The sequence below is a fragment of the Saccoglossus kowalevskii genome, chromosome 4 (assembly GCF_978046115.1).
Source record: "Saccoglossus kowalevskii chromosome 4, keSacKowa6.1, whole genome shotgun sequence".
In the NCBI taxonomy this organism is placed as follows: Eukaryota; Metazoa; Hemichordata; class Enteropneusta; family Harrimaniidae; genus Saccoglossus; species Saccoglossus kowalevskii.
The window spans coordinates 19,518,165-19,546,025 of NC_140644.1; the positions used below are offsets into that span (position 1 = coordinate 19,518,165).

Below are 27,861 nucleotides of genomic sequence, written 5' to 3' on the forward strand. Positions count from 1 at the left end.
AGTACAATTGTTACGTTTAGTACCAGATGGTGACAGGGCATTTGCTGCATGCGTTTGTGGAATGCTCTACCAAAACATGAAAAACAATGGAACAATATTATTGATTTTAAGGTACATTTGAAATCTTATTTGTATAAGAAAACTTATATATTGTAATTAATCTTTCTTTGATATAGTTTTTATGTCATGCGCTGTTGATCAGTTATAACTGTAAATATCGCAATACAAGTAAATAAATAATTATTACTATAACTGTTATGCCCAACCAATATGCCATTTTAAATACTGTTGGGCGTGTTCTACTACCCTTTGCCATGAATGACTCAATGTTTCACTTTCTGGAATGTGTCCATGTATGCCTTGCTCAAATATCATTTACCACAGTCATGGTGACACATAAACGCTCATCTATCGCTTAAGTTACGTCATAGACATATGAGAGACAAGTAGAACATATCACCGTAATATTACCCTATTGTTATACTATTTCCTTCAAGTATGTAATGTATTGCGTCACTATGACGTCAGGGTGTCAATAATGCATCACCGTGATTAGTGTTTCTCGTTGACGAAATAAGGTGCTACAATGCATTGTAGTGAGATTTTAGCGTGGGTTATTGAAACATTTCTTCGCTTTTACCGAGTGCATTATATGTTTTGCATCATGAGATTCCACAGACGAAAATGCATAGAACCATGCAAATCCAGATTAAACTGATGGTTGGTGTGTGTGCCTCTCTAAGTGGCCTACTTCTGGAAACTAAGTTATCCATTATTTCAACAACTGCATCATAATCTGATATCTGCATAAGATCGAAAAGTATGAACAGCTGCCCCTCTAATGAACCCACTCGTTCGCTACGTGAAAGATGTGTAATTAAAATATGACGGTATTTGCGGCAGATGATTAATATCCTACCTTAGCGATACATCTCAAGTATAATAATTATATTATTTATCTTATCGCTTATTCGACAAATAATATATGTATAATGTAAGATAATTCAAGAATTACAATAATTCAAAGTTATTTAGTGAAACATTAAATTATTACCAATAACAAATGCTGACATTAATTATACATTGATAGAGTTGCAGAAAAACCACTATAATTATTAGGATTACTATAACACATTTTTATCTCCGCATATAAGATACCCAAGCCGAAATAGAACATGTATCAGCATCCACAAATCTGCATCAAAATGAAACAGTATGAAACGAAGTTTGTCGATTTAGGATGCAAGTGGCGAATCCAAAATAAAACACATGTCGCTTTTGTTAATCCATTCAGTTTCATCAACTTGTATGCCAATGGTATGCCAACACTCACCTGCCATTGGTGGTCCAATCAAAGAACCGATTCCAGCTGAGAGAATAAAACAACCAGATGCCACAAGAAATCTGTTTTGTCCTACATATTGCCGGGTACAAACCGGAGCCAGTGATATATGACTTCCACTTGCTAGGCCAAAGATCACACCAAATGCACAAAGTGCAGCATATGAATATGAAAAGTGGGGTATGGTACATGCAATACCAGTAATGAATAGTGCTAATATGTAGCCAGCAGTTGCTGAGAGCAAGCGCCGTTGGACGATCAAACCGGAACCTAGTCGAGTAACCAGGCTGCTTATTCCCACAAGTGAAATAACAAGAGCAGTATGTTGCAATGTACCTACTCCGTTATATACAGCCCTGTGTTGTAAAAGTATCATTACACTAAAGTGTGCAGCCCCTACGAGAACCTGTGAGAGCATGAATAATTTAAAATGTAAAAATCTACAAAACACAAGGCGGCACAAATAAGAACAGCTGGGACGTTGCCATGTTCTAATGATATTAATCAATGAATTTGAGTTTTGTGCCTTGGAATTGTGGCCTGGTAGTGGTCTAAGCAATGCGGCCGCAATAAAAACATGAGAAGAATAGCCGGACAGTATTAGGTATGCTCCTCTCCAACCATATGCATCAATACTAGCTTGTACTATTATAGGAAGTAAAGTTAAGGTAATAACGCTTCCCACATATCCAATTCCATTAGCTACGGGAAACCTCTTCGGAAAATACTGCCCCATAATTGCCATGGTTGGTGATAAGCATAGAGAAGATCCAAGCCCTGGAAAATAATTTATAATAGAAATACAACATGCAGTATTGTATTGATGAGTCAATGGCGAATCACATGAACACAACATATTATGAACTGTATAGAGTGGCGCTACTGTATTGTATCTTGCAATTCATTTCATGTTTGTTCACTGTTTGTTTGTTCAGCATATCTGAAATTCCTCTACATCGACCCCTAGTAAAACATTGTCACACACTGTACCCTTTGCTGTTCAACTCACTCTGCTTAACTATTAAGTCGTTCATTCAGGTGGTTCGAATATCACCTAATATTTAGAGAAAAAAACGACACCGTTATTAGATATTTTTATAATGTGCAGTCATTGCATATTCAAGACGGTGTAGCAGATCTTCGAGATAATGCCCCAGTATCAAGCTTGCAGTAAGATCAACTCATCGTCTGCTGCGACCAGAAGATACACAGGAGCTAGAAATGACATTTGATATGCTAAACGTTTGCAATGACTATACAAATTGCTTTTCCTACTAAATGAATAGTTCAGGCTTAAACAACCAAAAAGTGACCCATTCAGAAAGGGGGTTCACTCTACACTAGGTTGCTCAGTTCACTCAGTAACTTCTATTCTACTTCTATCAATGTTTATAAAGATTCAGAGACGACGTTAGATGCTGTGTTCTATTGCTTGGTAATAATGCCCTAACTAGATGAAAAGTTGTAAAAAATTACTTTCAAGGTCCATGGCTGCGGTTATTGTTGGCAGCAATAAAAGTTGAGTTCGAACACGAGTTTGCATGTAAACAGAAACATTTGCATTTGTTCTATTTCTTGGTTATACTACCCTAGCTATACGAAAAAGTTACCAAAAAGACATAAAAGCTACAGTATCCAAGATTGGACATTTTGGTCTACTTTTAATGAACAGTAGCCCAATTATTTACCATCCACATATTGTGAATCACAGTGTAAGAGAGACGCCAATTAGACTTGTCAGTTTGCAAATTGTCAGAAAAGCCACACCACTCGCAAATAATGGATTATCGTGTAACATTAGATCATTTTATGCTGGTCGTTTTGATCTCATTCCAGTGCTAAGCATGTCCAAAATATTTACCTTTATCACAGTCCCTCCATCTCCGGTCTGGAAACGGCTATTGTCTAAGGAGTGAATTACCCGCTTGTTGTGGCTTTCCGCGAAGCACAGTATCTTGATAATTCTATTGAAACGATCGATTCATTGTTCCCTTCATATCTTAGTTTTAACAAACGAAAATACTTGATACTTGATACTTGAATATATATGTACATTTACTTTTTGGTGATGTAGTTAGTTTTTCTCTCGGATGTTTGTATTTCGATAAATCACGGTAATATGTTCTGTTCCGTTTGCAGTTTGTGATTGTGGCTAATTGTCCAAGGTGTGAACGGTTTATTCACCCGCCACCAGCCCTGGGACAAAAGACTGCCAAGCATTTGCAGACCGGGGATAGAGGGACTGTGCTTTATTACATGGTAAAATAGGATAAAAATGCACTGAATGAACTTTTTCACGACAAACCATAATTACCTGGCATAAATCACAAACCATAATTACCTGGCATAAATCTTGAGGTTATATATAGAAATTCTAAACTAGTAGCAAAGCTGCTGATAAAAAATCCTGACACGGCTAATAAACCTCCTACGAATGCTGTTGGACGTGTTCCAAAACACTTCGCCATAAACGATCCAAATAAAGCTAGAAAGAAAATTCATGGTTGTCAGTTAACTAGAATAAGAAGTTTACTAAGATTTACTCACATGTTAAACTGCTACCGAGTAGCTAGGCTGGGTTTCTGAGAGAAGATTCCACAGTTTGTATACAATATATATCTAGGTGTAACGATTATACAACTCAGTACCATTAAACGTTCTTAGTAATCAGTGACCAGTAACACGTGATGTATTGTACAGCATGTCCTTGGACATTTAATTGGAATCATTTACATGTAGAACAATAACACCAAAGGGTCAAATGTCTGGATAATATGTAGGGCCCACTGATTTAGCATGTGAATAGATTTGTTGTTTAAGCGTTCACTCGTTTCCCATTATCAGTATTATTATGAAGATATGGCTTCTCACATGTATTCAAAATTTCAAACAACAATTTTTGACAGGTCTACATGTAAAGCAAGCGTGTTTGACCCGCTGACAAAACGTACTTTACTTTCTTTCTTTCTTTTTTGTTTCACATTTAAATTAATAAAAACTAGCGATATAATGTCTTAGTTTATATAATCAAATATAAATTCGTGGTAAGATGATGAAATTATAATATGAATAATGGTGAATTAATACAATTCAAACTAAATGACATCGTCTTAACAGTACAGCGGCTGACGTGAGGCAACAGTTGTATCAATTCGGCCAAGTTGGTACTGGAGTAATATATGCTCTAAAAACAAGTGCTAAGCTAAGTGTTGCCAGCGAGGAGATATAATTTGTTGTCAAGGCAACTGTACAATCTATCACCAGGACAATATATATGTTTTCATCCTAATTGGAAAAACGGTAATTGAATAGATAGTCTTAAGATCTATGCATTCATCTTAAATAGAATCGTGAATGTGTTGGCTCTGCTTGCAGTGTTTTTATGAATTTGTATTCTCAGGAACGCACATAGAAAATAAAATTAGAGAGCAGCGCATAGAAGATGGTCACATTATGTTTAAAAGGCGAAGGTTTACTCTGCTGTAGAAATATGCAGGTGAGTGACATGTGGCTGATTCTTTTCACCACAACCAGGTCACTCAACCTTGTATACACTGACATTCAAATGCTGGTCAGCATAATAAAAACAGCAGGGTTTGTTATAGCATATTTTATAGCATAGCATATAGCATGAGGCACAGTACCTCACCCAATATTGAAACTTGAGCAGTACAAGGCTCTCTCAATATGCATATTTATAATGATAGATTTCAACTTCTGGACAAAGAGGGGATCCGAAACATTAATTAAAATAGTGTAGGAGTTGTATTCTCTATGTGAAATTGACAGCCTGCGCCGTATTTCAATTTAATTATAAGTTGAAAAAATAGAACTGCAAAAATCATAAATGAGTACATAGCAATGTAAAACTACATAAACCTAACCCTGTGATATTCTGACCATCAAATATACCCAGACGGAAGTTGATTTGAAGTTTGATTCACTACTCGTTGCTACAAGAAAATGCACAATACTAAATAAGTGTACTAAAGTTTACTCACATGCTTGATGTTATATTGCAGTAGACTGGGTTCCAAAAACGTTGATCATGTGATATTCTTGAACTGTCCGGAAAACGATGAAAAGCTCTGAAAGTAATATCTAGGTGACATGTATTATGTAGTTCATCTAAAATATAGTATGCCTAGGAAAACGAGTTTTTAAAGGGTCAATCTTCAAGTTACTATGTATGTAGGTCTCACTGACCTAGCAAGTTAATGCATCTTTTTAAGTGGTCTCATTGTCGGTGTTATTGTATCCAGATATACGTGATACACGTTATAAAGAAAACGATACATTGTCCCAAAATAGCAAATAAAATGCAAAAATAAAGAGAATATAACAAATTATCGATTTTTCCCAGTAATTAAAAAAATTATCATTAGTGTGCATATATTGTTGTTTGCAGACATGTTTTCCTTCTATTTCATAGTGTTACATCTACATTGACATTTCCTTGCACGAACAATGAGGGCACCATAGGAAACAGCAGAACATCGTGGAGTGGTCAGTTAATATTCGGGAGGCAAATTACATTTTAAAGTCTTCATCAAAGCATAGTTTGACATGGATATTAAAGACAGCAGTGAATTGTTTTAGAACCTGTGAATTATATTATAGGGAAATATGCATTGGTGATAACTCACAGTTCCAGGATGTGGAAATTGATGATAGTCAATGACTTCTTGCAACGCAACAACAAAGAGATACAGGAGTCTTGCTTGCATAGAAACGCTGTTCTTCTGGAGGTCTCCGCTAATAGCAGGAGATCGCAGAGCAGTTCACACAATTCTCACAGTATTATGATTGAAGCCTGTATCCCTTGTCTCACAATATCGCAGCAGCAACTCGCATAGTATTTAATTGAAATGGTTGACCAAAACTGTTCTCAATCTAGCCTATTTATAGAGCATAAATGTCCCAGTTTCAGGTACACCACCTGGGTTTTCAAATGAGCCAATCAGAATGTGGTCTTGCTAGCAGATGTCTCATGGTGACATGCATGCATTCACGTAGGAAAGTCAGTAGATCGTAAACATCTTTTGTTATGTAAATCACAAGCACACCTCATAGATTCCAATTGCTATTTGTAACGTTTGAGGTAATATAAACAAACAAAGAATAAAGGATGCTGGATTAGTGAGTTATATAACGGTTTAGCGTGTCAACATTCTGATACATGGTTTCTACATGAGGTGTCCGCTGGTTAAGACGTCTCAATGATCATTCGCCAAACCCTCTGAGAAAGATTGTATAAATTGATTGAGCTAATTTTCATACTGTTCTAACCATAGTATGTGGTCCGTTAGTGAAATTCGTTTTTATAACCAATACTATGAAATCTGTCAAATTTCGATGATTGATCAATTTATTTTCTGACTAAAGCGTTTGAATGGTTTGAAAGTCATACATCTATATATCGTTGTGCACATATCAAAGTCATTCATAGCTTGAATTTTCTTTTTATGGCACCATCTAAACTTCTTAAGACTTTTGGCATAGACGAATTACACAAGGATATTTTTCCATCCTTTTCCGAGAACCGAGGATGACAATTACAAAGGGCCAATACCAGAAAATAGAAGTAGAAGTAACTCAATCTTTTATTCAAGTTTCTCAAGTAGTGCCAGAGCGACGTGCATATACTCAAGGAGTGTTGCTTGGCATTTAGATCGATGATGATGGACCTCACTGAAATCGAACCCTTCCGCCGATGCATCATGATTGCAAAGTATTATTTTAGGAAGAAATTCCTGGTTCCTAACACTAATAGATTGGTGCCAATTAGAATTAATCCACATATGCCATAAGATAGATGAAATACAAGGCGCTCGAACACATTCATCGCATGCGTAATTCCAGAAGTAAAATGAAAATTGAACATTATTAAATAGACGGTTTTAATGTTTCTATCAATACTGTGTATGAGTACTATGGTTATTACTTCCATAGCTGCCCAAAGTGCTCGACCAAAAGGGCAGAATGAAATCAGTATGATATACCTTTACAAAAGATTACTTGCGAAGAAAGAATGGTTAACATTAAGAGAATACTCGCTAGTTAACATGTAGAAATGCAATTTCTAAAAGAAATGAAGAATGACCATGAAGTCGTAAGGTTTCTTGGAAACGTATTTCAAGCCCTATCAGAGCCAGAAAGGCTGTGCCATTTGCCTGAGTTACAAGGTCAAGGAAGGCGAGTATGTTGATTTCTGTAGTTGAACACCCAACATTCTTCATCGCCAAACCCACATAATCAAGTTTCATGTTTGCCTTTGGGAAGATTGTATATACCAGTTCTGTCTTTCAATGTGAACAAAAAACTAATGTTCCCACTCTGTTCCAAATATACGAGAACCATAAATGAAGAACTGTGCCAACATAGTGACAATGAATGCCAGCTGGGAAGGGCTTGGTACACTCCAGAATTGGAGAAGACGGAAAAACGACTTTTGGCATAACGATGAATTGGCTCCCTACGACCCGAGGAAGGGTGTTCACTGGCGATATCAACATGTTTATGAAGATTAAACAAGTGCCTTCTCTATAAAAGAGAAGGTATATGCTCGGACAGCAGCTAAATAGCTCCAATCCCAGCCTCGCCAAGCTGAACCCCAACTCATTCTGGGGAAAGCTAGAACAGAGATCGACAGAGCACATACGTAGAAACAGTTGCCAAAGTGTTATAAATGTTGACAGATACAACAGATATATCATTCTTGTCCGACGAGATGGTGCATGTTCAGCACAGCAATATAGAAGACTACATTACCTAATTGTCCAATACGATCGTCGATTAGCTACACCTGACTTAAAGCGCGGTAGTCGTCGCGCTGCACATGTGCGAGATATATGGGTCTCATAAAAACAAAGATGGCGACTTTGACTGATCAACGAGTACGAACTGAGACGTTTCTCTAAGATTTAATTAGGTATTTTTTATGTTATTCGAAGGTATCACGGGGTCACCAGCGGTAATGAGTGCAAGTCGCGCCCAGTTCAAACCTCATACTTGTGATTTCCATTTGAAGAGCGCATTGGATTGTGGGAAAATCAATGTTTATCAACACAAATGTCGCACATGCGCAGCGCGACGACTACCGCACTTTAAACTCGGCATTCTCATACCTCGGTATACTTCCTGATATTTACAGAATAATCGACCCTGCTAAAAGAAACTTGTTGGTAATAGACGATCTGATGACAGAAACTAGGAAAAACAAACAAAATGTGTCACCATCGAAACCTATCTGTGATATTGATTTTGCAAATTCTTTTTCATCAGGGCAGGCAATCGAGAAACATCTGTGTCAACACACTGCATGGGCAGAAAATTGTCAGTGTCCAACAAATTTGTATATGGTAACACTAAAGTATTATTAACACTCACCATCTTAGTTGGAGTGGACCTTTTAAAGTAATATCAATATGCCATTTCCTCCATCCCTCATCCCCTCTTTATTATAGTTACTGTTCTACCACTTACTTGCTTCAACTATGTACATTGATGAATTTATGAATTAATTAATTAAATTTGTAATTGAGTGTTTTAAATTACTATGCAGCACTTCTAGCAGTTCTCATATGCCTGTCTATAGTGAAAGTAAATATCCAATGAAATCAAGCAAAATACTGTACAATCATATAGTAAATTAGTTTTAAAGAATTCAGTGAAAATATTATAAAAATAAATTAAATGGATGTATGTGTATTTTGTATGTGGAAGACTTAGGTAGCCCATTCAAAAATATAATAATGTGAAGTCTGGAGTTTCCCTTTTTATTTTTTTTATTCTGACAAAATCTGATGTTTTGAAAACTTGGTATTCTCATGACACATGAGCCCAGTTTTGGTGGTGTGTACTTGAGTCCAGTGTTGGTGTCACCCAGGCATATGTGTGGAAGATTGTTGTAACTCAGACACATGAACAGCCTTGGTGTCAGAAGATACATGTTTCCAGTCTTGTTGACATCCAGCCACATGTGAACAGATTTTGAGTCACCCATGCACGATCGCCCAGTATCCTGGTGCCAGACGGATACATGTGTCTATGGGATTCTGTAAAACAGCCCCATCTCTATGTTATGAAATCTCGTATATATGCAAGTAATGTCTTCTCATCTATATGCATTACGTATTGACTAGACTACAAAACATAAACAAATCACAGATGACATAGGTAACACTCAAGCAAATGTGTCTAGTATTTGTGTCACTAAGGCACATGATTCAGTCACATGTAGGTATCACTAGGACACATCTGTCAAATATCGTTGTACTGGTACAATATTTTGGACGGTTGTTGGAATTTGAAATCATAATACCACAGACGGAAGAACTGATGATATTCTGATGATAGCTGACTGTCAATTACTTCACAGAATACACTACATACACTTCATTATGCATGTGCAAGGGGTGTGGGCATTTAACGTGTGTCACCATTTTCTTTTTTCAAAATATTCGTATTGCCTCAACCATAAATTAGAGTAGATAAGTATACCAAATACAGGTCCAAGATAAAACCGCTCTGCAAACCATAGTTTTGCCTGAATGGTCACTGAAAAGACAGGGGTGTCGACAACTGGATGCTTATTTTTTTTTTATATAGGAACGACTCCTACAGTCGGGGCCTACACTTGTTACCCGTATAGCTTGACCCAAGCGCGACTCTTTTATATTCCAAACTAACAGAATTTAATACAAGCTACAAATTGATGAACAAGCACTCAAAATAGAAAGATATAATATATTCATAATGTATATTAATTTTGTTAAACACTGATCCTTCAGTATGCTCTATACAACGTTATCTTACTTGTTGTTTGGTTTATTTAGCTGTTAATCCAAGATAAAGTCAAAACCATGTGATCAACCATAACTAACATTTCAATGATTAATGCACTTGTACATGATACAAGCAAAATTTAGATTAATGTAGTTTTTGAAAATGTTTAAAAACATTTTATGTGATTTTCTGTTAATTAGTTATGGTGCATTAAAATTGTTATCAGTAATATTGACAGTACATATATAAAAACGATGATGCAATAAAATGTACACATCTATAAACAATTGTGCTGTTGAACCATCTTGCTGCGAATAAGTAAATGGTTACTAGGGACACACCCTTTCCACAACAAAGTATTTTAATATCCAGTATTATTAAAAGAATATTTACAATAGACCCCTAGTAAATAGATACATGGATGAAATCACTTTACCTGCAAATAGTTTACTCAAATTTTAATTGGTTATTTCCGATCAATCAGAAAATCAGAATGACAATAAAGACCCAAGCCCACTATGAGTTTTGATTCCTAAATAGGCTTGGACTCATAATGAACATTTCCAATTGTTTTCATCGCAAATAACATCGCCTTTAATCATTCCATGACATGTTGCAGCGAATGATTGAATATCTACAGTTATGTAATCGTTTCACAGAGGTAGTGTCGTTCTGTTGTTTAATGTAATTAAAGCATTACACTATTGTGTGCACTGCATAAAAAGTCACTTTGTCGTTTGTAACATGAAATACATGTATTGACAAATATTAGTAGTTTCTAGGCCAAGATCGGGTTCTGAATTCCTCTAATGTCTACCTTGTACATTCGCTGTATATGCCTGAATACGAGGTATAGTTTTTTAGCTTTAAACAGAATAAACGTAACAAAACGAACAAACATAACAAAAATAAATAGTTGTGAAAAATGTTGATAATACAATTATACACTATTATAAAATTAACTGACAATGGAATGTAAAACAATTCAGTTAATTAGGAAATGATAACAATTGATCTCGAATGAAACTAAACTAAACTGAATAAAAAAATGAGCGTAATATATTTACCTACCTTCATATTCATATTGAGTTGGTGGTACGGACACATGGAGAGGGACGAAATATCAAGTAAATAGCAAATACACAAAATGGCTGAATATCAAATGAACCACTCGTTCAGCTTTATTCACATACTTATATAGGGTATGTGGTAACATAAAAGCTGCGCTACATGCAATGGGAACAGGATTCGTTCATTTGTTGCATTGATATTTAAATGAGATCAATACACCTTAGCTTTTAAGTTATTTTGATCATTAATAATTTTCCAATATATCAATTTAACATACATCTAAAGCTAAAGTGTAAATACAGATTGAATAAAAATGAAATCAAGTATATTTTAGTTCATTAATCTAATTTTGTTTGTTATATTTCAACAATTCAGTAAATTAAATATATACACATGTGAAAATTAAATTAGATTCAACATTACAATACAATACAAAAGATTTAATAATACACATATTGGGTTTATTGATTCCCCTAGACCTTCTAAGTGTGAGTGGTTCAATGTCCCTGTGTGTATCAATATGTGACATACATTCCAATCTTTCCTCTCAATTAATGCAATACATACAATTAAAAGTCATTGACTAGTGGGCCAATATCACTTTTTAAGTTTGCAGGGTATTCATGTATGTTTAAGCTTATGCTAGTAATAGTAGAGTTTGTTATTTCGAGAATAGTCATCAATAACTACTTAGTAACTACTAGATAATGGTCTGAAGGTAAGAGACTGTACATGTCGGTTGCAATGCTCGACCATACAGTTGCAGGTAAAGGTGTCGGTTTTCAATGGCTCGCGAATCGCTATACCGACAAGCGTAACAATCAGCGACGGTTTTGTCAGTTAACGTGTCCTTTGCGGGAAACCGCATCATTGTCTCGCATAATTTTTTTTCATGGTCCAAGATAACCTTCAATGCAAAGCAGACCATCCAAGTCTGGAGCGACTGTGGAACCACTATTTTCGAACCTCAATCACAATTCGTTTTTAATTTGATTGAATACTTTAAGAAATTCGCCATTTACCGTTTATGCCAATTAATAGTTGTCGAACATTATAATACATATCATTACTTAATAACACAATTAGTAATAAGATTATATTATATTAAAGTATGATCAAATATGTATTTATACATATATTTACTGTGAAATTGGTAGTGATATAGGGCTAGGACGGGGCATTGACTTGTAGCTCACTTACCTGTAAACCTCACAGCCAGAATACCGATATATACAAATTCATTATTGCAAACAAAATATACACAGGGTACAATTATTCAAAGCAGAGAGGTCAGTTTCTTTCACGTTTTTGCTTACAGGATGCCTGGTTCACTGTCTCATGGTTAACTCGATTTCATTGCCCAATACAGAATGATTGTGCCTGCTTTACCATGCATGTTGTACTTCCGAGACATATCTGCAGGACGAAGGTTACCTTGTAAACCTGGGCCGTTGGGCGCGATAAGCGGACGTATTTTTTTACGTAAGGGGGTCAGATTTTTCATGTAATGGGCCGATTTTAAAGTAGCTGATCGATTGTGTATATGGGCCACCGTATGTGAGCGTTTGAAGTGTGATGTAATTTCCTTTATCTAAATATAGACCACAGTCCCGGTCCACCATGAATTACAATATAGTAGACGTCTATTCCAAACACAGGCACGTCCAACATGATATTACTATGCAAACTCTAGCTTTACTGGATGGTCACTGGAAAGACGGAGAAGTCGTTTTGGATGTTGGTTGTGGGACTGGCAACGACTCTGAAATGATTGCTGAAATGGGCAATGTTAGCAGTGTGATAGGTAATGCTCATGTAGCGCGTGTGCTGACTGCACGCTATTTCAATTCAGATATTTGGTATATCTCCAGGGCATAGGAATTACCAACAACTGGATACACACTGGCTCTTTCCGGTAGGGGTTTAAATCATGTGGTCAATTCCATTAAAATCTCTCCTTTTAGATTCAGAAACATTAATCGAGTGAACTTAAGGCCTATACTGACCCCGTATTGGCACACACGACAGTATTTCCAGGGGGGCTACTTGCATAGAAGTTCAATACGGGTATGTGCCGCCCGACTGGGGTGTCATTTCACGTTATTTTGTTTAGAAATGGGTGGTCATTTATCAATGTTCTGGTTTAGAAGTGTGTAGCATTTATTTTCTTTTTCACAGGTTCTTTTATTCAAAGCCAGATACCGGAAAAGGCTGAATAAAATGCATCACCCGGATGAGCTCACTGGTTGGGAAAGTTGTGAGCTGGGTGTTTTTTTTGTTTTGTTTTTTTGCTGAAAACACTTTTAGTGTTTAGAAGTGGGTATATAAATAGAAAAAAAATGGTTTAGAAGTGAGTATGGTTTACGAGAGGTGGGCTGCATACCGTTATCCACATAATGTGGAAGTAGCCCCCCGGGCAGTATCTCTATGAATCAGTTCATATAGTGAAGGTCGTGCGATCACATCACTCAGTGGACGACTTGCAAATTGTCTATGCTTTATAATAATCGCGTTAAGGGTATGTTTACCGCCTAAATAGAATCCACAGTGCAGACGGAAAGAATCGGGGACAAGCTACAAATTGATTAGTACTCATTTTTGAATTTCCATTCTGTATTGAAACTTAGTACATGGTTGTTGTTTGTGTAGATTAAGTAGGTACTAAAATTCTGTGCATATTAAACACCTAATGTGCACTCAGAATAGTTGAAATTTAGTTGCGCATACCACTCGTATCACTTGAATGTTTGATCATGCACTAGGTGAGTGGTTATTCGGGTACCCGTGATTCATTTTATCAATATTGGACCAGAAAAACATTTCATTCGAAATTTCCTTGTGACAGTTTTGAATTGATCAGCTAATAATAACAATCCAGTTAAGTCTGGTAGCATAATTAATTTCATAATACAACATTGGTTTCTATGATAATTATATGCTGTGCATATTCGTTGTATTTTGCTTCGCTGGAAGCTGAGATTTTCAGACTTCAGTTCCGAACAAATGTTAGTTGCTTTTAATTTGTGTGATTTTCAAATTATTATTAACAACAGACATTTTATTAAATCAATTGATTGTTTTAATACTAATTAGTTCTGTATAACTTTGGTAGTATTTTTATGATGAAATGAACATGTATTCACTCCGCTGAGTGTTATTTTACTGGGTGTGCAGTTTATTCAGCTTATAAGAGTCGGATAATAAAATTACGAGGTACCACTTGTTAGCCGTGTTTAGGGTTCACCATTGTATATTCTTTGCGGGTAGAAAGTCTGTGAAAGTTACTTTTTCTTTTTCACTAAGTTTGTGCTAAAGTTACGTTCCTCAATCCGATCGATTTGATTATTTAAACTATATTATAAGCGAGGAGATGCGGGAGAGATGGTTTCGAGTTAAAACAGATTCCTTTTTTTCCGTCATTTAGTTTTTAGATAGATTTGCCAGAAATAAAATCCATGGGGATGTGTATATATTGTCACAGTGACATGAACATTAACTGGCAGATATAAACTCACTAATTTAAAAGCAATTGGACATAACTATTTACAAGTGTTTCCATTGCAAAGAGCGGATATAATGAAACATTTTATTTTCAGGTGTTGACATTTCACCGAAAATGATTGCTCATGCTAAGTCGCATCACAAGATTTCTGGAAAAATGGAGTATTTACAAGGAGATGTATGTACGTTAGTGGACGACCATCCACAGTTATGTAATCGTTTCACAAAGGCAGTTTCGTTCTGTTGTTTTCATTGGTTTGAAAATCAAAAAGACGCACTCAAAAATGTGTACGCGTGTTTACGTGATGGCGGTGAATGTGTGATATATGTCTTGTACAAGAGCAGCCCATTACATGACACTAATAAGCAGATGGCTTGTCATGAACAATGGAAAGACTTACTACAGGTTTGACATATTATTTATCTTCTCGTCGATCATCTAGTATAATGATGGAAAAGTATAATTATAATTAATTAAGTATTATAATTCACCAAATTATAAAAAGAATGTGTGTACCTGGTAGCAGTTTCCGACATTAAGTGTCACTGTTGTCTCTCCTAGCTTTTTGATATGTGTAAATTACAGTGCTGTTGGTACGCATATAGTTCAATTTTCCACAAAAACCATTACAATTTCCTAAAATACAAACTGTGTGTATATATTTTGTACTTTATCAAGGGTTTCAATGGCGGAATTTATTTATATCCGGGAAGCCCAGCAGGATTTGCTGAAATGGTAAAGTCATGTGGCTTTACTGACGTCAAATGTTACTCTGATAACGTAATAGTGAAAATGCACTCGACAGAAGAGATGAAAGGTGACAACATGTACACTTTATCATATTTTGACAATATTTTTGGCTATAATTATAAGACTAGACGGGTACTATTATTTTGATCGCGGGTAATGCTGGTGGCAAATTTAGAACGTTTTTTTTTTAACGCCATATATCAAACTGCCTAGTAAGTATAATGGCAAAAATATACATCGTCACTTGATTAAACAATTTCGAGTTTTAAAAACTGAAAAAAACTCACTGTTTTGCTTTAACATTTTGCTATATGGAACAATATCTACACAATTGTACAAAGTGAACCAATGTCGTGTTTCTCAAAAATATATGAATAGGCTTTTGCTTTGTCTGAACAGCAACATTGTGTAAAAGTAAAACTACAAAAATGTATTTACCTGGGAAAAATGTTCCATATAGTTTATAAAGACGAATGCATGAGAGGCATCCGAGCTTTATTGGAAATAATATCTTTGCCCCTTTCCCAAATTAGTGAATCTCTTCTACGATTGTTATCTATTTTATATTTTCTAGATTCTATTAGACCAGTTCCTGGTCAGCTTACTGTGATACCACCAAATCAACAGGAAGATTTCCTTCAAGATTGGCTACATGATTTTGACAGAATCATTTCACATGATGGTTCAGAAACTAGGATTTATAATAATCCGTCGCTATTTGTTTGGGCAAAAAAGTAAAACTATTTCAAGGGATCACTGACTTCTGGAATTCAATTTAGTACACAGATACATTTTTAGTACAAATCCACGCATGGTAATTATGTACATAATAATATAATTAACATGTTCTTTGTGAATGTTTGTACAATTTCGTGTTTGCTGCTAGTATAGTTTAATATCTGATGATGGTTTCTAGTTAATCTGTGCATATTAATACCGATCAAATGAAGTGAACTTGATACGCACATAGACTCCTTTTAAATATTGTCTTTCGGTTGCTCGTGCAATAAACTGCAAATATACCATAATATAGCAACCTTCATGATATCCATAAAATTGTCATACTGTTATATTATCAAGCTGTTATATTATAACTATCTGTACAGGTGCTTTTTGTAATAAGGGGGTTTATGGGTATCCATGACGATATGTCAATTCTCTATTTTTAATGAATAATTTTGGTCAGAAATGTCCTATTGATTTGATACATTGAATGAACCTTTTAGATTTTAACATTTATTGTAGATATTTGAATTCTGTAACTTTATTTTCTTCTCCTTAAAACCCGCTACTCCATTTGCTTTGATATTTAGTATATGTGTACCGTGCAGTGACCCCTATCAACTATCATTACTTCATTTTTTTAGTTTTAGCAAATAGTTTTGTAAGTTTTCTCAAACATGTTGGCTTCTTCTTGAACGCGTCTACAGGGTAAATCTCTATTAGATTTGAACATTTCGTGATGATACCTTGATTTATCTAATTTTAAAGAATATTGTTGTAATTTTTGGTGAAATTTATACGTTTGACTTCCTCTTGACTACTGCTACGTTAATTGCCTTGATACTCGATATATGTTTATCTTGGCTGTACACCTAGTAGGTCAGTTCCTTTTGTAACATATAGGAGAACGCTCTACTAATTCACAGACACCTGAACCAGAGTTGATAAATATACTACTTGGGTATTATTGAATGTATCTTTATTAGTGATCATATAAATATATGCGAGACAAATCATGATTACTAGTATTTGGTTTTATGTAACTGTGCATGCCATTAGTGTTGCAAACGTTTCACCTTATTATTGGCATATATTTTAGCAGTACCTTAGCAGCACATCATTATCAAGGTTGTATATGTCACACAGTCACATGCGTTCAATATGGGTATCACTCAGTCACATAGATCCATCGTTGATGTTACTCAGGCACACAAGGGTGTAAGGTCTGTAAGGGCGTCACCTTGGCACTCATGCCCAGTACTGATATCTAGGCACATGTGTTCAGTATTATATCACCCGGATACATGTATCCAGTCCTGAGAATACATATATATGTATTGTCACCAAGGGATAATTATCCAAGCTCGGTGTCAAGTCTTGGTGGCATGTGTGTCATGTCTTGTGAGTCACTCACATGTGCCCAACGTTAGGCACATGTGATTAGTCATAGTGTCGCCTGACACAGCCATATATGCCAATCTTGGTGAGTAAAGTCTTGGTGTCAGACAGCCACATATGCCCGGTCTTAAAGTCATCTAGACACTTGCGTTCAGTGTTGCCTCACTCAGACACGTTTGCAGTCCTGACACTTTACGCATATGTATTGTTTTCGCAAAGCCATAATTGTTCATTCTTGGGTTTAACTCATGCACATGTGTCCAACATTAGTGTCACCCAGACACACATGTCAAGCATCACCTGACACAGCCATATATGGTGGTAATATGACACATATGTGCAGTATTGGTGTCACCCAAACACCTGTGAATAGTTTGTGTCAGAATGCCACATTCAGTTCGTATGGCCGCCTGTTTATATATTTAAGGCTTATATTTTATTAATTTTACTAACTTTTTAACTCGTGGGTTCGCTATGTCAACCGCTTTGAGAGCAGTTGCAATCTAATGTACCAACTTGTCCATCGCTTTTTGCTACTTTGAACGCTACTCCATAACATTATACGTTGAGCTCAAACAGTCTGGTAACACATATGGGGCTTTCACTCGATTTTTAATTAATTTTTCGAACTATTAATTGCGGGGTTGCCCGACCTTTTCAATAGATTAAAGCCATCATTGCTGACAACGATCAACATTTTATTGAAATTAGGTCCAAATTTTCAAATGTCTTTGTACATTAATTATTTTTTACGATTTTCTTTTAAAAAATCTATCATAACAGTCACGAATACCATACAATAAATTGAAATATGAAAGTACTTGCCACTGCCGATGAAGCTTAACATTGAATACTGGCCGATCAAGTGATCATTCTACTAATAGGGTTAGATGATTCTATGTTTCAAATTTGACTAATGGCCTCTACTTGATTCTGACGCCAATTCAACAATTTGAGGCTCATTTACGAGGCTTTTCGTCGGTTTTTCGAACTTTCCATGACGGGTTCCGAAAATATAACCACTTACGTCAAATTTTCAAACAAAATCTGCAACTTTGCAAACGCTTTACACAACTTTGTACGCTATTTTTAAACATTCAGCTCGTATGGCCGTCTGTTTATAGATGTTTGGCTTTCACTCGACTTGATAATTTTACTAACTTTTAACTACGGGGTTCGATATGACAACCACTTAGGAATCATTTGCAATCAAATTTACCAACTTTTCAATCGCTTTTCATTACTTTGTCAGCTATTTCTTAACATTAAACGTTGAATGTAATGTAATGTAATGTTATACCTTCAATATCTATTTATAACTGATATCGGGGCACATACTGTAAGGCGTAATGTAATCTTTTATGCTATGTGGAAGGGCTACGTAATGAAATAATCTCCTAAACGACTATGACGAAAATGCTGTTCTTCTAGATAAACAAATTTGAACAATAAGGCAAAAAGTTGGAATTAAGCATTGAAAGGCTGTGATTCGACTGTTCAAAACTACACTTTTGGTAGAGTTATAACACATTGAGGCTGTTTGGGTGGTCCAGGCAATGTCCAGTGCTTCGAACCATCGCTTCCATCAAGACAGAACACTACCAATGTTCACAAGTAATTGTCTATTCTGGCCGTACCTTTGACACTCGGTACTCAGCAGCTTTCTGGTGGCAGCACCACTTTCAAAGAAATAACTGGTGATATTGCTGACACTATTGTTAATGAAAGTGCTGACAAAGAAGCATTGGCCACTACTATGTCTGACTAAGAACCCACGTCTGCCACATTCAATCAACAAATAAATGCACTGAAAGAAATGCTACTCCTAAATGTTATGACGAACTGGGATAGTATATTTTCTGTGAATCAAGAAAAACTCACAAATATGTTAAACTTTTACACTGCAAGGCTCATGTTTTGTCAAACTTTGCCACTGAATCAGATATAATTCTGCAGCTTTTAAAAAAAAACATGGTATGCAATCGAGACGAGTGCTGTCAGACTTTTTTTTTCTGGGGTTGCATCCCATTTTCTTTTTTTTTCTCAATGCCAAAGTTGAAAAACTAATGTTGCATCCATACAAAGGTGGACCTGTACTATATTGCCGCGGCAGAAGAATACTACCATTCTTCTGATATATATAGCTGACTTGCAAACACTTTTCATGATTGTAGCAGCTGCACATATAAAAAAACTGTGACATTCAGTGTCCGGAACTGTCGCCTGGCACAAAAAACATTTAAAATAAAAAGAATATGCTATGAGACATTAATAATGAAATCAGAAAAATAAAACTTCAGCTATTTTGAACATCACTAGTATTGCTTATATGGTTAGAACAATGTTACTGTTGTCATGTGATTTATGCCAAATATATGTACTAGTATTTTTGCCCAATGTGCATGTTCCTTCTTTAATTAAGATTTCATAAAAAATATATTGAATAAAACAATTACATTTATTCAAATAATGGAGTTTCTTAGTTAGGTGTCGCATACGACTTGTTTACCACTTCCGTGTGACTGAGAATGTTCTAGAACCGTACTGTGTCTGGGTGGAATTTTTAGAAGCTGTTTGAATAGATAATAGGACACTGTAGAGGGCAATAGAAGGTAATGGAACATTCTAGAAATTTGTAGTAAATTCCAGACTCATTATGTATGCTGATGTAATGGTCTATTTATAGACAGTGTGGGTATATATAGGGGAGTTGTTCAGCACTGAGATCAGATCGGAGATCTCGTTGAATTGTATTGGAGTTTAAGTATCTAGTTATTGGAGTAGTGGAGTTTTATCGCGTTATTGTACTTGATGTTTGCAGAGTATAATAATACCAGTACCAGTTGAAACCTCATCTGTTGGCTCCGTGTTCGTATTTTATCATCGCCGCCAGGGAAGTCTTTTTGTTACTGTTGCCATTTTGGTATTTGAACCATCACACCTGTACTATACCAATTACGGTAATATTACGTTGCGTGTGACATTAGGTCTATGCATTTGTCTGCAGTATTGCTTGTGCAATATAACATGCATCCCCTGCGTTCTGTATCATTACAATCCGGTATTATAAATATGGACACACCCCCTGCTAATTACCACTGCATCACGCAAACCGTTGTTGAATGTTGCCATGACTACATGCAAATCATTGCAAAACGCAATGCATCTAACTCATTTGTTCACATTATTACTGGTAGACCATATGTTAATGTTGATTGGACGTTATCGAAAAACTGCAAATATCAGCCTTAATGTTTTCTTTTAATTATTTTTAGTTGAAAATATTTATTATCCAACTTTTGAATAGTTTGAACTTCAAATCTTCTGGAATCGGCGAGGTCTGAAGTGCTGGTTACTGAGAAAACTGACCCTTGTGATCCATTTAGGTTTGGACTGTGGTTTTACTTAAAGCGCGGTGGTCGTCGCGCAGCGCGTGTTCGAATTTCTTGTAAATAAATAATGTATTTTACATGCGTTGTATACGTCGCTATGAGTCCCATATCAAACAGGACGCGGCACGTTTTTATAGCATGTTTTTCTCCAAACAGTCTCCTGGAGCTAACCTGTCAAAACACTCAGACCTGTACTCCACAATGCGATTGGGGAAGTATGCAATCAATAACAGACAGTATCAGGTTAAATTCATTCTCAACAACCAGTCTCTATTAACAGTGCCAGCTCTTCGACGTCTCCATTGGCATCGTTGCAATTCATAAGCAGTGTACTTGGCTGCGTGTACTCTGGGATTACTCTAGCGCCTTCCACTCACCTCAATTCACCCTGTTACGCACTACTTATATATAGATATATTCTCTGCATTCAATATATCAAAGTTTATAGCTATCATAAAGTACTGTATGGTACTAGGATTAGTAACTCCTTTTTTATGGTGTACACAACTTGAGAAACAAACTCAATCGGTATCCTGACAGCCCCGTGCACCCTTACAAGGATTTGATCGGATAAGGGTCAATGCAGATCACTGATCACGTAACCCATTCTGAACAGTTATCTGAAAATTATATCCAAAGCAAAATAATTTAATGTAATGTTAACGTTGTTATCCTGTCCATTGCCAATGATATGCTTGACATGGCCGTTAGTCTGTATATAAACATGCGGATATTAATTTCGAGAATTATTAAAAACACGCACATATATATAAGGTTATTAGAATTAGAGAGTGCACACGAAGACAGTACAGCTGGAGCAGGGTACCTGGACATAGTCGCACGGCCCCATAGACGTCCACGCATTGAGACGAATAGATCGTCAAGCCCCTGTGAGCTGGAGTATCGACCGACGCGCAGCGTACTGTCTGAGTGCATACTTCGAGGTATTCTCGTAATAACCGTATTATTATACATCGTTTCCTTCCAAGGACACATCATGGGAATGCCGAAATCCAGAAAGTTTAGAACAGAATCAGCGAACTTCTTTGTGTGGAGTACGATCAACCCCCCGATGGCAGCCATGTTTGTTTATTATTATTAGAGGACCCTTACGCGCGTAATCATTCCATATTTGGAATTCGCATTTCCCTATATGGTAAGATAAAATACCCCGTAAAATACAGCAAAATTATAGTACGCTGTAACTTATGGCGTTACGGTGACAGATGTATAAGAATATTTAATAATAGCAGCAACAAACGGCACTGTTATTTATCTTCTGACGCATGCACGCGAAACGTGAACAAAACGTGCGACGTGAAAATAATTGTTACTATATCAACAATATGGGAGCTAGCTAATTCCAGTATTGCACAACGAGATTAAAAATCGAGACAGATCATAACATTTACAGTAAAATAAGAATTGTACGATTGCATGGTACCTAAATGTCATAAAAACATTCTCTAGATTGATTAGCTAATTATCTTATTTGAGTATTACGGTTTGATTGATAATTTTGAAGTATGTGTTTGGTCAGTTACAATATGTATTTGCCGCGATGATTCACCAGGCTGTATAGTATTGAGAATATATAACGAATAACCGCCCTGGGACGAGTATACTATAAGGTGTGGACCAACACATATACACACGTGCGATACCCAAACATGCAGCGCTGGGTTAGGAGTCTATCGTTGTAACGGACGAGTATTTAAAACTATTGGTCTCTTGCACGTGTGCTATTCCTGTCACTGATGCATGTGAACAAATCATAATGATTTTACACGGGCCGATTGAGGTTTGCTCTCCTTTTTTTATTTTCCCGACAAAATAGATAATTTCCTATACAAGACAAAACTAGTCATGTTTGCGTTTCACCATAGTAACCAGCGTAAAATCCACTTCTGTCCATTTATTTGACATTTTGGACTTTTGTGGCTCAAAAGATTTCCTTTTTAGTTGCGGTATTCTCATGATATGACCACCATTATAGTGGCAGTGTGATAATATGGAACCTCCGTCAACAACGTATATTTAAAAAAAAATATTAGGATTTTTGTGATAAATGAAGACATTGAGTTCCCAGTAAATGACATTATTCTGATACAGTTATGGAGCGATATTTTATAACAAATAATTAATAGAGATTAGAATGTTCTGTTTTGTTTTTTTGTTTTTATTCAACTGTTTAATACTTCACTCTAATATTATAGAAATAACAAGATTCAAATACATCTTTACGTCTGCGCATTTTTGAATAACAAAATAATAATTAAAATTCTGGGCAGTGATACAATAAAGAAAGTTCCACATAAATTCACGAAGTTCAATCAATTGTCGCGTGAAAAGCGACAACAAATCACGCTGTGTTCTACGCAACAGTCCCCGCAGCTTATATATACGAGCTTATTAAACACACTGCAATCAAGAATCACCTGTCTTGCACGCCGTCTCTGGTTTCTATATAATACGAATTGCACTCGGCGCGATACAATGTGTCTGTCGGCTTGCGTACATTAGTAGCTCGAATATTGTTGGGAAAAACACAGATACGGAAATCGCCCAATCGAACATCTGAAGAGGGCGATATAACCAGATACTGTGGCTTTTCGGAAGATTCTATTTCACGTATCAACATTGTGGCTAGAATCCCTTATCGAAAGTTGTGTGCTCAGCTTCATAACTAAATTCAAGGATAGGACATGTAATTGTCTATGCTGTGTGATTACGATTAATGAAACAATGCTGATAAATTAGGACTTTTTAGGAAATAAAAAGGTTTGTGTATGGTTGTACATGAGGATGGTGTCATACAGTACTATTGTAGCGCACCGACACAATTACAAATATATATATATATATATATACAAAAATCGCGTGTTGGCAGGGTAACTTAGCATTAATTTAACATTTCCCTTATAATTTATTCATTCAGACTGACTTGTATACCAATATTTCTGAACTCTCGGTGTGTGTCTGCAGTATCGTCGTTTACTGTGTACAAGGTTGTTGAATCACGGAACGCTCTCAGTAGCTTCCCGGCGACAGAAGAACAAGCTGCTAAAATGTATACGGTACCAATCATGTAAAAGGAGTAATCGTAGTTCCCCGTAACATCAAACAACCACCCTATTGAAAAATAACACAGTTCTAGTTAATAATTGTAAAGATTATACATACCAGTTTTATAGAAAAAAGTTGTTATTCAATTCCCGTGTATAAACTATAAACGAATGCTGTGGGTAATTTCAATCAAAGAAGGGGTTTAGAAAATTTGATAATCAGTATGCCACAACGTCCCAGCACAAATTAATCTGTGCTTGAATAATCTTTTGCGCCAATCCTGTTTTTTTTAATAAAAACAAATTGTCTTGGTAACATTCACAAGGAAAACTTTTCTGCACAGCAGATGACAGTATCAAAAAGCTAACTAAACATATGTATCACAACTTTTTCTCTATTGTTTTTATCTGAAGGAATATAACATATAAAAATATTACGCTCACGTGATATACCATCCGATCATGTGGTCAGCAAGCTGATTTTCATAAAGTTAGCCATTTATGAACACTTTAGAAATGTTCGCGCACAGCACACAAAACAAGTGAATCCACCCACACACAAAAACTATCATATTACAACTCATCGCTACTTCAAAAATGTATTGCTACCCATCAAAATTACAACCAAAAATCACACAGACACTGGAGAACTATAAATATTCACACTTCACCCCAAACTTCACAAGTCGATGCAGGAGTGGGTCTAAAAACAAAAGAACACTGAAATACAGCAGCAGTCATTGAGGGCATAGCTCATAATGAGCCGCTAAATCACACTCACCCCCTCACTGTCAGAGTATTGAAATAAAAACAGACGACCAATAAGACATGGCCTACAATAAACAGGGCGACAGACAAAGATGCGTGTGTTTTGAGTTTGACGCAACTAACCACTTTTCTCGTGGTATAGACATTCGGGAATATATTTCTACTCCCGTCACGTACATTCAACTAGTTACACATACATACACTCACACACATATATATGTAATATACTCACCAGCAAAGGGAGGACCGATGAACACACCTATACCAAATATAAACAGGGCAACTGCCGATGCGACTAGGAATCTCTTTTGACCAACGTACTCTCTTGTGCAGACAAGAAACGTTGCAAGGTAAACCCCACTTGACAGTCCACTCACCACGCTAAATACACAGTATGCGATGTAAGTCCTTGCTAAGTGCGGTATGAAACACGGAATACTGGCAGTGCTCAGACTCACTATGTGACAGCTGGTAGCCGACACGAGATTTTTCTGAATCACAATCCCAACTGTAATCCTAGTGATTATGCTGCTCACCCCAACTAAAGCCTGTAGTATGGCAATTAGATGTGGTGCGCCGACTGAATTATCAATAGCCCTGGGCTGCAAATGTACCATCAGACCGTTTAGCGCTATCCCAAGGAAGAACACCGAGACCATATGCATGATACATTGTTCAATATCAGAAGGGATAGGTTTTCTATAGCAGCTCTTGCGTTTTTTCATTTGTTTAGTTTCCGGTAAATGTTCAATTTCAGCCATTTGAGTCTGCTTTTTCGGTAAAGGTCTCAATAACAACCCACCGACAAAAACATTGGCTGTTATAGCGCCTAACACCAAGAAAGCTCCTCTCCATCCATATACCTGAATATTAGTTTGGATAACCAACGGGAATGCAAACATGAATACAGGAGGTCCAAGCGTGGCTATACTATTAACTAATGGATATCTCTTTGGGAAGTACTGACCCATCGTTGCGAGTACGGGAGGCATACATATTGCAAATCCCACACCTAGAAAAAAATGAACCCGCGTAAATGTAATTGTTCGCTTTTGATTGCATGTGAATCAGAGGAAAGATATGAAAGATCAAACCAGATTATTTTAGCATGTTAGTGATAGTTGCGAAATATTGTTTGTCTTACATCAATTGATATTAATTGGTTTTAAAGGTGATAGAGGTGCGCTAATTTATGATGATTCAATTACGATACGTAACAACGTTCAAAGAATAATTATATCCTTACTATAAATCGCGCCCTCTAGTGACGATTTTACAAAATCGTCGGGTGGCACAGAAGCCGACCATAGCGTTCATTTCACTTTGACCTGTTTATAAATGAAGATATTTTTTGAGAAATATTACTATATTTTAGACGACGATCGACTACACAAACCAACACTGTTGCCGATTCAAACTATATTTCCCTCACCCATTACGTAGTCTGATTTCTCAGCAAGAAAGCTCCGGTACTGGACGGAGTACTGTCGTCATATAATACATCTTTTTAATGTCACAAAAGACACATTATTACACATTATATATATATATATATATATATGTATATTTATGACATACCTGGCATTAACCCTGTTGTGAAGCAGAGAAATATAACGCTCGTTGCAAAGCTGCTTATTATGAAACCAGACACGATTAGGACACCACCTACCAATACTGTAAGACGTGCCCCTATACGTGATGCCATTAGAGATCCTACCAACCCTGTAATTCAATATTATGTATTGTAAAACGCGATGTCGGATGATCGCAAAACCATTAGCGTGAATGTCTATGAACATACAAAATATCACTGCCATTCTGAATCTCATTCGCCGTCGACTTGGACCCATTCAAATCACACTTTATAAAATATTGTGGTTTGCAATAGATATGCCATCGGTTACGGTATTTATAATAATATTTTGATAGATTTGATGTCGTGAAAATAGACGGACTTGGTTTATGACAGCAATTAAAGCACTGTATATTTATGTATTCAGTATACCAGTAATGGACTACTTTCTAAGACTATGGTCATTAGTGTTACGAGAGTGGCGTCATGTGAGTGGAGTGTTTTGAAGCATTTACAAATGTATAATGATGTAAAGTTGCAAAGTTACTTACCGAAACACGCAGTTGAGGCAGATTCGATGGACAGAATCCAGGAGGCTTTCTCGGCGTTTGTGTTGAAGTGTCTTTGAAATTGGATGTAAAATGACCCTAGTGACCATGACATAGCACCGGCCATTCCGTAGACAATGAACGTCGCTATGACAATCATCCACCCCCAGCCTCCATCTGGCCCTTCTTCTACCAATTTATTTCGAGCTTTGACCATAATGCTGATGATGTAAATTACGTCATACGTACTAGTATGTTAGTGAAACATTATTATTGTTAATGGTAGAGTACATATCATGTTGCGCCTTCCTCTGGCCCCATTATTAGCGTTCACTATTGGACGGCTAGAATTATGCAAACACACAACATTAATCATGATATCACTCTTACATGAAACACAATAAGGAAGTGCAATTGGCAGTTTAAAAAAATCGAAAATTAAGTATGTTAAATTATTAAAATTTGATCAACATTTTGAATTCTTATATATGTAAAACATACATCCGGTGTGGGAATATACATTTTTTTAAAATCATCACTGAAAAAATGTACTCTTATAATGTGTGTTTGTAAGTAGTGATTTTATAATATGAGGTTAATACGAGAGTACCGCAAAATATGCACGAAGACAGCAACCGACGCGCAGGAATGTCGACATCCAAAAAGTTTCGAACTTTTTTGTGTGGGGTCCGTTCAAACCTTGGGGGCTGTCATGTTTGTTTTTCTATTTTTAAGGACGCTTACACGCGTAATGGTCACAGTTCCATATTTGGAATTCGCATTTCCTAATATGGAAAGATGCAAATACCCAGCGCAATTTCGCAAAATTACGGCGTTACGGTGACTGACGTATAATAATACAAAATAACTCTCGGAGAAAATATAACTGCACCTTAAGTTTGGTTCATAATGATTGTAGCATCAAGCATTGTGTGGAAACAA

General features: G+C 36.3%; 2 protein-coding genes across 2 annotated transcripts; both read right to left on the reverse strand.

The window, feature by feature from the left end:
- Nucleotides 1–1,235: 1,235 nt before the first annotated feature.
- On the reverse strand, nt 1,236–7,608 carry LOC144349442 (monocarboxylate transporter 12-like). The gene is made up of 3 exons (XM_078008003.1): nt 7,446–7,608; nt 3,684–3,827; nt 1,236–2,119 (listed from the first exon to the last, which is right to left on the reverse strand). Exons 1-3 carry the CDS (start codon nt 7,606–7,608, stop codon nt 1,236–1,238), a joined length of 1,191 nt encoding a protein of 396 aa, XP_077864129.1.
- Nucleotides 7,609–23,123: 15,515 nt separating this feature from the next.
- LOC100377016 (monocarboxylate transporter 12-like) lies at nt 23,124–27,136 on the reverse strand. The gene is made up of 5 exons (XM_085498292.1): nt 26,923–27,136; nt 26,377–26,520; nt 26,045–26,126; nt 25,031–25,824; nt 23,124–24,097 (listed from the first exon to the last, which is right to left on the reverse strand). Exons 1-5 carry the CDS (start codon nt 27,134–27,136, stop codon nt 23,892–23,894), a joined length of 1,440 nt encoding a protein of 479 aa, XP_085354418.1. The 3' UTR covers nt 23,124–23,891.
- Nucleotides 27,137–27,861: the final 725 nt, after the last annotated feature.